General features: G+C 36.2%; 2 protein-coding genes across 2 annotated transcripts; both read left to right on the forward strand.

Annotated features, from left to right (window-relative positions):
* The first annotated feature begins 948 nt into the window (after nucleotides 1-948).
* Nucleotides 949-2,155, forward strand: LOC103841109. The gene is made up of 2 exons (XM_033278495.1): nucleotides 949-1,193; nucleotides 1,261-2,155. Exons 1-2 carry the CDS (start codon nucleotides 949-951, stop codon nucleotides 2,153-2,155), a joined length of 1,140 nt encoding a protein of 379 aa, XP_033134386.1.
* A 3,119-nt stretch (nucleotides 2,156-5,274) lies between these two features.
* Nucleotides 5,275-11,045, forward strand: LOC103841098 (probable LRR receptor-like serine/threonine-protein kinase At3g47570). The gene is made up of 2 exons (XM_018654182.2): nucleotides 5,275-10,396; nucleotides 10,487-11,045. Exons 1-2 carry the CDS (start codon nucleotides 7,693-7,695, stop codon nucleotides 10,831-10,833), a joined length of 3,051 nt encoding a protein of 1,016 aa, XP_018509698.1. The 5' UTR covers nucleotides 5,275-7,692; the 3' UTR covers nucleotides 10,834-11,045.
* The last annotated feature ends 1,018 nt before the right edge of the window (nucleotides 11,046-12,063 follow it).

Genomic DNA, 12,063 nt, shown 5'->3' on the forward strand with positions numbered 1-12,063 from the left:
TTTTGTAAGAAGCATCAGTCAACTCAATTGTGTGTCCGCTATAAAGCAAAGCAAGGAAATCCAAATAAGATCGACATTGATCTTAATAAGATGCCAACTGATGCAAGTACTATTGAAGAGAAGGAGCGAAATCCTTGTGACATTGGGGCCGCTTCAAATATTGTTAAGGGGGCTAAGCATAACGAGAAGAGGAAAGGAAAGATGAAGCAAAGTGGAGTTGATGGAGATGATTATGATGCTGACAAACATAACGAGAAGAAGAAAGGAAAGATGAAGCAAGACGAGGTTGAAGGAGATGATTATGATGCTGACAACATCAATTCTGAAAAAGAAAACAGAGAAAAATTGGCAAAGAGTCAGGTGGTCGAATTGGTTGAGACGGGAGATCTTTTCCTCAACAAAACAGTTTTGAAAGCGAGGTTTGAGTTATGTGCAATGAAGCATAACTTTCACTACACAGTTACCAACTCCAATAAATCAGTTTGGTGTATTAGATGCGCTGATAAGGTGTGCTTTTGGGATGCTCGAGCCGAGTGTTTGAAGGGCTCCACATATTTTAATACTAAGAAGTATGTCGGTGTACATTCCTGCGCACCTTCAAACAAAACCAGTGCCGGAAAGACAGCTTCAGCGAAAACGATAGGCAGTCTTATAATGCATAAATATGAAGGTATCAAGGAAGGGCCTAAAGAGAAAGATATTGTTCAGATTATGCGTAATGATTATGGATGTGAGATCTCTGATTCTTTATCATGGGATTTCCGTGAATATGCAGTCAACGCTGTTAGAGGTATTCCAGAGGAAAGTTATGGGAAAATACCAAAATACTTGCACATGCTGCGAGAGGCCAATCCGGGTACACATTCCTCTTACAAGACTGACGTCGATGGTAGATTTTGATATCTGTTTATAGCGTTTGGTCAATCAATCAGAGGCTTTAACACAGTCATGAGGCGTGTCATTGTTGTCGGTGGAACATTCTTGAAGAGTAAATTCAAAGGGGTGCTACTGGTTGCAACTGCTATAGATGAAAATTCAAATTTATATCCTATTGCATTTGGGATAGTAGACTCTGAGAATGAACAGTCTTGGGAATGGTTTATGAGACAATTAAAAATTATTGTTGTTGATGATAATGGTTTGGCTTTTATTTCGGATAGACAAGCGTCAATAGCGAAGGCACTGGAGAAAGTGTATCCGCTAGCGAGACATGGTATTTGTATTCATTATTTGTTGAATAATGTGATATCATATTTCAAGGGGGAAGGGATTAGCTGGGTTGATTTCTAAGGCTTCAAAGGCTTATAGAGTAGTTGATTTCAAGAAGACGTTTGCTCATGTTTGCAATACCAGTCCAGCAATTGAAAATTATCTTATGGAAGCAGATGTCAAAAAGTGGGCTAGATGTCAATTTCATGGATACATGTATGACATTAGGACAAATAATCCTGCAGAGTCGATAAATTCTGCGTTGCGTTCGCCGAGAAAGTTTCCCGTAATTCCTTTGTTGGACAGTATTAGAGAAATGCTGACACGCTGGTTTTTTAAGCGTAAGAAGTTGATTTCAAAGCACACCCACCGTTTGACCATAGATGTGGAGGAAAAGATGAATAGGAGAATTGAAAAGGGGAAAAGTTTCGGAGTTTACCCTGTAACCGATAGCCAGCTGCTTGTTAAAGGCGATACAATTGACTGCTTTGTTGATTTGGACAAACGGACTTGTTCTTGTGGGAAGTACGACCTCTTGAAAATCCCTTGTAGACACTCAATAAAAGCCGGTTTCTTTGTTGGTAGAGAACCATATACATTGACTGATTTTTTGTATATCACGGGAGCTTGGAGAGAAGCTTATCAAGAAAGCATAAATCCCATTTCAGTTCCTGAAGATGGTTGGTCTGTCCCACAAGTAGTGGAAAATTCTGAAGTGCTACCGCCTGAGACAAGAAGATCTCTTGGAAGAAATAGAAAACGCAGATATGAAACTGTTGAAGACAAAATCCGATCATCACAAGGATCACGGGGGGTCAGTTTCGTAAGTGCAGTAGATGTGGTCTTGGTGGTCATAATAGAGCAACTTGCAAGATGCCAATATAGTGGATTTGTTTGCTGTGTTCTTCACAATTTAGTGAAAGTTTTCCAGACTTCATTTGCTTGATTTCTAGTAACTTTGTTTCTGTTTGTGACAATTTTGTTTCAGTTTTTCAGATTATATTTGCTTGAATTTTAGTAACTTTGATTCAGTTTGAGAGAACTTTGTTGAATTTTCATAACTTATTAACTTGGTTAGAAGATCTGAGTCAATCAATCCCTTAAACAAACTGTGATGTCCGCTACGTTTGGATCGATCGATCTGTATATTGAACGGTCGATCCGTCGGTCGATCCTGATCAATATGCAAAACAGACAAAAACACGGACAATCTTTTGATCGACCTGGTACAGTTCTCTCGATCGACAAAGCTCGATCTCGTACTGGATCGATCGATCGATAATTTGAAATCCATAATAAACATACAAACTTCCAAATACATATTACATTAAATATAGTTATTACATAAACGACAAGTTTCAAATACATATTACCGCCTCATTCCAAGTTCCAACAACCTAGCTTCAAAGACCTACATTGCATCGCCTAGTTCCAAGCTTTCAACAACTTTTAACTCTTTCTCTTAGTAGTTACCTTTTTCTTTGATGGAGCAGTGTCTTTTCTGCTGGTGCTAGGACCAATGTTGATTTTGGTCATGCTAGGACCGCTTGCTTGATCACTCTTTCCCACCAATTCAGTCACCACTAAAGTTGTCCTGAGCTGTGTAACCTCAGCCTTAATTTTCCCTAACCTGTCGGTTACAACTGTCTCAAATTGCTCAGTTCTCTCCGAAGCTGTCCTGAGTTGTGTAACCTCAGTCCCAATTTTCCCCAACCTGTCCGAGAACTGCTGACAGAATTTCTTCCCAAAAGTTGTAAAAGAAGCTTGTACCAGATCCTCCAAGAAGTTTTTCATATCTGTGTCAATATTCCCTTTAGATGAAGCAGCTAGGTGGCACAAAACATTCTTCTTCCTTGACTCTGCTCCTCGGTCTGCATGCTTTCTCTTGTTTCTCCCGAAACATCAGCTGTGCCATCAACATTCCCTGCAACATGACTATTTTCACCTCTCTCAGTATCAGCTGTTTGATCCTCTCCTTTCTCTTCGCCAGATTCCTCAAATTCAGAGTTCGTAGCTTCTTTTACTCCCCAAACATGATTGTTCCAATCATGTTTTCTATTGATCATATCCAAAATGCGATCTACTCTTTCATTTTTCTTCTCATCCTTCTGTACAAAATCAGTTGCCAAAAAGACCACTCCATCTATGTGGGATTCCATGAATGAATACAAAATCCCCTACAAACAATCAAATCATTAGTAAAGTGAACAAAACAATAAATATTTTAATTAAAAAAATATATGCATACATTTTCTGGGAATAAGTTCTCAACGCCAATGATATCTTCATAAGAACATTTTGCACATCCTCTCCAATTACCACACAGTGGACGTGTAAAATTTTACTGACTTTTGTGCCACAAATCTCTCCTAAAGCAGGAACAGCTTCCATTATCTAAATTTGGAAACCAAACAAGAATCCTTCCATCAGATACCCCTCTTTCTGCTCCAACTTATGCCTTGTTTTATCAATTTGCTTCAGAAGGAAATCAAACGAATACAGACCCCATGGGTAATTCCGAAACTTCTCCAAATCCATCGCCAACTTCATGTACAGATGCGGGATATTCACCTTCTCATCCTTCCCCATCACCACACCCATAATAACGCAAATATATATCAATCTCACCCTATCAACCCAAGTCCAGGTATTGCTCTCTTCCAAATGCTTCTTTTTTATGATCTGCAAGTTTATTTTTCCATTTGTCTTTATCTGCTTGCTCCAAAAACCATCATCATCTTTCCATGTCACTAACCCACTGTTATTCTCTCGCTTCACTTTCAGACCAGTGACAGCATGATACTCTTGCAATCCAAAACGCAGAGGTCTCCTAGCGAAAGTGAACCATTTCTCATGTCTCTTGCTTGTCATCAACTCCTTACACAAGAAAGAGTGTACCAACCTCGCCGAAAACTTCAGATCATTCTTCTGGATAACCATAATCTGTGAAAAAATGGGATCTTTCATAACTTCATCGAATTCTGGCTCCATTTTTTCTTTCAGCAACTCGAGAAGTTTTAGTCGGCAGCTGTTACTAATCTTCTTAACCTGAGGTTCCAATCCCTCACCGTATAAACGATTAGGCAACTCCAACTCCATACCTGAAAATTGAATACAATACAACATACACCTATTAATAACAAATATCACAGCTCAGTTAAATAATGTCTCTTAATACTTTATCAATAACCAATGTCAAAGAATTAGCATTCTCACTGTATTAATTTCAATTTTCTGGTGTTTTGATTTTTTTTTTTTAAAACAAAACCTAAAATTCCTAAATCTATCCCAAAAATATGATTTAAGCCATGATTGTGTACAAAATCTTCTCTAATCATCACCTTAACCCATGATAACTCAAAAAAATTACCTTTTACCTTTCTATTTTCAAACTCTAAAAAGAAGTGGAAATAGAGTGTCATACCTTTGCAGAACGAACTAAAGAGTGATAGATTCGTAAAAAGCTCACGAAATCGTATGGGTTAGGCTAAATAATCGTCCAAATCAGAGTGAAATTGAGTGAGTTAGGGTTAATGAACTTGGGTGAGAATTTAATTTCTCCCCCTTTGTTCATGAATGGGAAATTATGGGTTTCATCCCAGAGAAATCGAGTTTAAAGAGTTGAAATCATGCTTGGTCGGTTAAAATCAAGTGGGAATCAATCCGGATATAATCATACAAAACCAAAAAAAATCGATTTGGGATTCTTTCCTGGGCACGGGATCGATCGATCTATCCTTACAGATCGGTCGATCTGTGTAAATCGACCTTCGCCGATCGAGTGAAATGGACCAGGTCGATCAGTATATATTTCGTGTTTTTTTTTTGTTCTGAATAATGATCGGGATCGATCGATCCACTCTACCTTGTAAAGTGGGATCGATCGATCCCCCTTGTCGAACTCAATATATATCTTTTTAAAAAAATTACAATTTTAAGGGCATTACTGTCATTTTGGAAAAAAATTAGTCTAATAGGACATAAAATAGTATAGATTAGTCTAAAGGGATATAGTTACCATTTTTTTGCTCTAAAAAAACAGATTTCCCTTTAATTTAATGGTAAGATTTTATAAATTATTGTTTTAGTATAGTTTATTAATAAATTTGTCTTTGGTTATAGGTTTAAAAAATCAAAAGTAGAGTTTGGGTTTTTAATTGTATTACAAGTTTTAAACTAATATAAAATATGCAGTTAATTTTTTATTATTAAATATGTTTATACTATACAATGTAAAATATTGGTGAGAATTTAACATCTTTGAGATCAAAGATGTTACTTTACACCTTTAGTAGATGTCATTTTTTCAAACGCAAGATGAAAAAATAATGTCTTTTGGGTTTAGCTTCTGGGGAGGTTTATGTGTTCCGCCGGTTTCAGTGTATCCTTCTTATGTTATCTATGAAATCAGATGAAAAAAAAAAAAATAGGCGCACGATTTTGATGTGTTGGTGAAAGTTAGTTTAGTTTAGTATTTACACTGAAATGTGTAAATCACTAAATCAGGTATGGAACACATCGACTGGTTTCTCTCTAGTCCAGACACATAATGTCGTGACTTATTTGGCTTGGTCAAATCCTACCATCAATTACATGACTTATTCTCTACAATAATTTTCTTTTCTGATTCTGCAGACCCAAATTTTTGGATTTGCGGCTCTGTTTTTCTTTACTTTATTACTTAGACGGTTTGTTCCACCCATGGTCAGTTTGCCATAACTTAGTCCAGGTCAATGTTGTTTTTAGTTAACCAGGAACATTTCTTATACGATTACAAGTGTTACGGCATTCGAAAAATAAATTTTCTCTTACATCAAAACGTTCCTCAAGACATATTTTTTTAGGGCAAAATTATTTCAAAAACCATCGTTACAAAAAAAACCTGTGTAACACCCATGTCATCCTCACTTGAGAACGACATGTCGCCACGCAACAACTTATATCTCAAAAAGATAAAATGGAGAAATTCGACATTTATATTAATTACATAATAAATCCATAAATCCAATAACTAAAATAACTGAATAATAGTCGGTGAAATCATAAAACAAAATTCTGAAAAAGAAAGAAAAAGCACCTAAAACATCCAGGTATGCATTCTGAAGTCTACTCGTCCACCTGAAAAAGGAAAAAAAGAATGAGTAACAACGGAGTTATTCAGAGAAGTATGTGATGCTAAAACCAAAATCCATAGACTCGGACATAGCATTCTGAAATAATCCTAACATGTTGCAAACACGACACCTAAAATACCGAGTCATCAAACAATGGTCCTAGTTACAAGATAAGTGCTCGTACACCCTTCAATAGAGGCTTCTCCATAATGGATGATTCATGTATAAGACTAGTGCCTACAGACATCGCCAAAGACGCTTTATCGACCTCTGGGCTACGACGCAATATGTCGACTTAAGCTGGCTGCATCATCCACCACAATGTATACATCCAGTCTACAGAAGTACATCTATGTATCCGACAAATAATCTTCCATCTCTTAATACAAAACTATATATATCAGTTATAAATGAAACAATGAAGGTTGAACCATCTAAATGTTATATCCGGTTTAAGCAAAAAAAACTATTACTATATCAAGTAGACTCTAAAGAAAACTGAACATTAAATTAGAACTAAACTATATTTTTTGAAGTCTTAGGCCCTGTGTGAAAAATTAAAAAATAACCCTCACTTTAGTAATAAAAAAGTGGTGTTTCTGAATTCTTGTTGCTCAAATGGATTCTAAATCTGAAATGAGAGTGAAAAATCAACCGTTGGAAATTCACACTGGAAAAGGGAGATCTCATCAAAAAGGTTTTATAAAAACTTGGTAAATGTTTTAGGGAATTTTCCATATCTGGAGATTTGGGGAATATCTCTTATGAAGCTATGTTTATCAGATTTGATATTAGGTATAATAAGTCATATTCAATCTATGTATTAGGATCATCATTTGAATTTTATTCTTAACATAAGTATATGTTTTTATAAATTTGTAAAGTGAGTGAAAGCACAAAAGATTAAAGAAAGATGTAAGATTTTGTATTCGATATTAAGACGCATGACGGTATGAGACTAGATAAATGAAAAAAAAAAAACAAATCCTGAATATATATATATATATATATATATATGTATGTATCTTTGTAAAGAAATATTTTGGTGTATTTTGTATCATAGTTAGTTTTTGCATTTACCATTTCTAGTTTTCTACTAATAAACCATGTGAGGAATATTATAATAAATCACGAGCCTAGTGGATGGGATTATTGACTTAGACAACATGACGGTTGACTTCAAGTCCATGGTGGGGATTATTGACTCAGACGACATGACGGTTGACTTACAAGTCCATGGTGATTTTGGGAGTGTTCCACTTTGGTATAAGTAGTTGTGAGCCAATGTCGTATTATTTCCACAATACTTTTGTATAAATAAATTTGCACTTGCTTCGTCTCATATATTCACTTCCCTGCAAATTTTGAGATGCTCGAAAATCTTTCTCAAATACAAAAAATGAGAAACAAAAGAGTGTTTCTTTTCATTGCTCTCACCATGTTACTTGAAGCATATGGTTTGACCGTTGAAACTGATAGGAAAGCACTGCAGGATTTCAAATCTCAAGTTTCTGGAGACAAACAAGTTGTTTTGTCGTCATGGAATAACTCAGTCCATGTCTGCAATTGGAAAGGAGTAACATGCGGCCTCAGACACAAGAGAGTCACTCGTTTGGACCTAGGAGGGTTGCAGTTAGGGGGAGTGATATCACAATATATCGGTAATCTTTCGTTTCTCATATCACTCGATCTCTCTAATAACACTTTTGGTGGAACCATACCCCACGAGGTGGGAAACTTGCTTAGACTTGATTACTTAGATCTGAGCTACAATTCTCTGGTAGGAGCGATTCCAGTCAGCCTATTTAACTGCTCTAGATTGTTGGAACTCTATCTAAATTCAAATCCTCTTGGAGGAGGTGTTCCTTCAGAGTTAGGGTCATTGACGAAGCTTGTCAACTTGGATCTTGAAAGAAACAAGTTGAAAGGGAGGCTCCCTGCATCTTTTGGAAACTTGACATCGCTAATGAGAGTTAATTTTAGGGATAATAGTTTAGAAGGAGAAATTCCAGGTGATATAGGTAGACTGAATCAAGTGGTCGAACTTTATTTAGCAGTGAACAAGTTTTCTGGTGTTCTTCCTTCTGCAATATACAACTTATCCTCACTTAAGTTATTAACCATCCGCGAAAATCATTTATCCGGTTTCTTGAGACCTGATTCTGATAAGCTGCTACCAAACTTACGTTTTTTAAATATGGGACGTAATTATTTCAAAGGAGCCATTCCAGCATCACTTGCCAATATCTCGAATCTTCGAATGCTGTCACTAAATGCCAACAACCTGACTGGAGGTATTCCTTCGAGCTTTGGAAAATTGCAGAATTTGCAACTTTTGTCTCTTTTTAACAATAGTTTGGGAAGTCACTCGTCTGGAGATCTTGAATTCCTTGGCGCTTTAACTAACTGCACCCAACTAAAAACTTTATATGTTTTCGGAAATCATCTTGGCGGTCACTTGCCAACCTCCATTGCAAATCTTTCCACCAACCTCCGAGTTTTAGACCTTGGAACAAATTTCATCTTTGGAAGCATTCCTCACGACATTGGGAATCTTATAAACCTACAATCACTTGCGCTAGACGGAAATCACTTAACAGGTCCAGTCCCGGCGTCTGTTGGCAAGCTTTTACAATTAGAGGTGCTTGATCTCGTTTCAAATAGTATATCCGGAGAGATACCATCTTTTATAGGAAACCTCACTCGATTAGACGCACTAGTCTTGGCCAATAATAGCTTTGAAGGAACAATTCCACCGAGTCTTAGCAATTGTACTTCTCTACGCTATTTAATTGTTGAGCTTAATAAGCTGAATGGGACTATACCTCAGGAGATTATGCAAATTCAATCTCTTGTTGAACTCGATGTGGCAGGTAATTATTTGACTGGCTCTCTACCCAAAGATGTTGGACGACTTGACCATCTTGTTCATCTAGCTGTTGAGAATAATAGATTATTCGGACAAATCCCACCTTCTTTGGGAAATTGTCTCACGATTGAATTACTCTCTCTGCAAGGAAACTATTTTGATGGAGTCATTCCTGATATTAAAGGGTTGGAAGGTCTTAAAGAACTTGATTTCTCTAACAACAATCTCTCTGGAAGTATACCTAGATATCTTGCAAACTTTTCTTCGCTGGAGTATCTCAATCTATCTGTTAATAATTTTGTGGGAAGTGTGCCAACAGAAGGGGCATTTCGGAATGCTACTATAGTTTCAGTGTTTGGTAACAAAAATCTCTGTGGAGGCATAAAGGAATTCAAACTAAAGCCATGCTTTACTACTGAAGCACCACCATCAATGGGGTCAAAGCGTTCCTCTCTTTTAAAGAAAGTTATGATCGGGGTCAGCGTAGGCATAACTTTGCTTTTTCTGCTCTTCGTTTCTTTACTTTTGATCAGAAAAAGAAAGAAGACCCAGCAGACCAATAACCAATCTCCTTCCACATTGGAAGTTTTCTTCCCAAAGATGAGTTATGGAGAGATCCGGAATGCGACTGATGGCTTCTCTTCGAGGAATATGATTGGGTCAGGAAGTTTTGGTACCGTCTTTAGAGCATTTCTCCCTGCTGAGAACAAGGTTGTTGCTGTGAAAGTTCTCAACATGCAGAGACGTGGAGCAATGAAGAGCTTTATGGCAGAATGTGAATCTCTTAAGGAAACAAGACATCGTAATCTTGTGAAATTATTGACGGCTTGTTCGAGTATTGATTTTCAAGGAAATATGTTCAGAGCTCTCGTCTATGAGTTCATGCCTAATGGAAGCCTTGATATGTGGCTTCACCCAGAGGAAGTGGAAGAGATTCGTAGGCCCTCGAAAACCTTGACACTTCTTGAAAGGCTCAACATTGCCATTGACGTGGCTTCTGTTTTGGACTATCTTCATGTTCATTGTTATGAACCTATAGCGCATTGTGATATTAAGCCAAGCAATGTCCTCCTAGATAATGATTTGACTGCCCATGTTAGCGACTTTGGTCTGGCTCGTCTTCTCCTCAAGTTCGATCAAGAGTCCTTCTTCAATCAACTAAGCTCAGCTGGTGTTAGAGGAACCATTGGCTATGCCGCACCAGGTAAAAATATCACACATGTGTAAAGTTTTATAAAAAAAAATTAAGTATTATTTCGTCATTACAATCTTGTTTATGTGAATTATGGTGCAGAATATGGAATGGGAGGGCAACCATCAATACATGGTGATGTATATAGCTTTGGAGTTCTGGTTTTGGAAATGCTCACCGGAAAACGACCAACTGATGAGTTATTTGGGGGAAACATTACTCTCCACAGCTACATCAAATCTGTGTTGCCAGAGCAAGTGTTGAAAATTGCAGACAAATCGTTTTTTGACAATGGTCTGATAGTTGGTTTTCCTATTGCTGAGTGCTTGACACTGGTTTTGGATGTGGGACTTAGGTGTTCTGAAGAATCACCGACAAACCGGCTCGAAATGAGTGAAGCTACAAAGGAGCTAATCTCAATCAGAGAGAGGTTCTTTAAAGCCAGATGAACAGACAGAGGTTGAAGTGGTTTCCTCTACAAACTTTAAAACTTACTTAAAAGCCTATTATGATACTCTAAAATACCATTTCCATAATGTGTGGTTTTCTTCTTCTATATACTTATATGGTTGCAGAATATTGTTAATAATTGCTTGTTATTTTCAGACAAAAGATGAATTATGTTACTAGCTTTACAATAGAGTTTTTTTTTATTTTCCTATTATGCCTTCAGATTTTGTTTCTTATATTTTCAACATAAGAGTTAGCAAGGAAATTTTGCGGTCGTATATATTTGTGTGCGTAGCTTGAAATATCACTTGACAATACGAGGGAATACTTTTGAATAGTCCTAAAAATTTATTATCACAAAAATAGTTTTTAAAAAAATGACCAAAATAACTTTCAGTAAAAATTTAAATACACATATATCATTCGGTTAATTAGTCTAAAATTAAGATTTAGTTTTAAGAGGTGGGGTTTAGGTTTAGAAATTGGAATTTATAATCAAGATTTTAGGATTTAGTGTATAATTTCTTTAAAAATAATATTTAAATTTTTTTATTTATATTAAATGTTTAATTCGTTAAAAATACCATAGTTATTTTGCTCTTTAATGAATTTTGCTATAATGAAAGTTATTTTCATCATTTTTGTGGACTATTTTGGTCATAAAATATTTTCTAAGGTTTTCAAGGAAATTTGTTCATTTTTATACCAAATAAAAATTGGGGTTTTTGCAAACTTGACCTACAACTTAAAGTCAAACACAAAACTAACCTCCTTTTTTTTTGAAAATTGGTTTTACCCTATTCACCCCACAAGTTCATATAATTTACAAAAATGCCATCAATTTTTTTTTTTTTTTTTCGAAAATGACATTTTTACTCTCTCACCCTCATCATCTTCAAGTAATTACAAGATTGCCATTGTCATCAATACCACAACCACCATGAACAACTAATTTGAAGCTCTTAATGCTCCCAAAATCGATTTACCCTTCTTCTTTTTCCATTCTTGTGAACTAAACACAACATATCTCTCACTTTCTCTCCACAATGAGCTAAAAAACCCCAAGATTTTGATTCTAAAATTTTTATGGTTCATAAAGTCATAGAAGCTAACGATTATGGGTGGGTGACTTTCGTTTGTGATTATGTGTGCTTGGAGAAGCCTTATGTATGCTAAGGAACTTATCTCACCAATTTAAGGTATGAAATCGAGTTTTTTTCCAGATCTGT

This window comes from Brassica rapa, chromosome A09 (genome assembly GCF_000309985.2).
Source record: "Brassica rapa cultivar Chiifu-401-42 chromosome A09, CAAS_Brap_v3.01, whole genome shotgun sequence".
NCBI classification, from domain to species: Eukaryota; Viridiplantae; Streptophyta; class Magnoliopsida; order Brassicales; family Brassicaceae; genus Brassica; species Brassica rapa.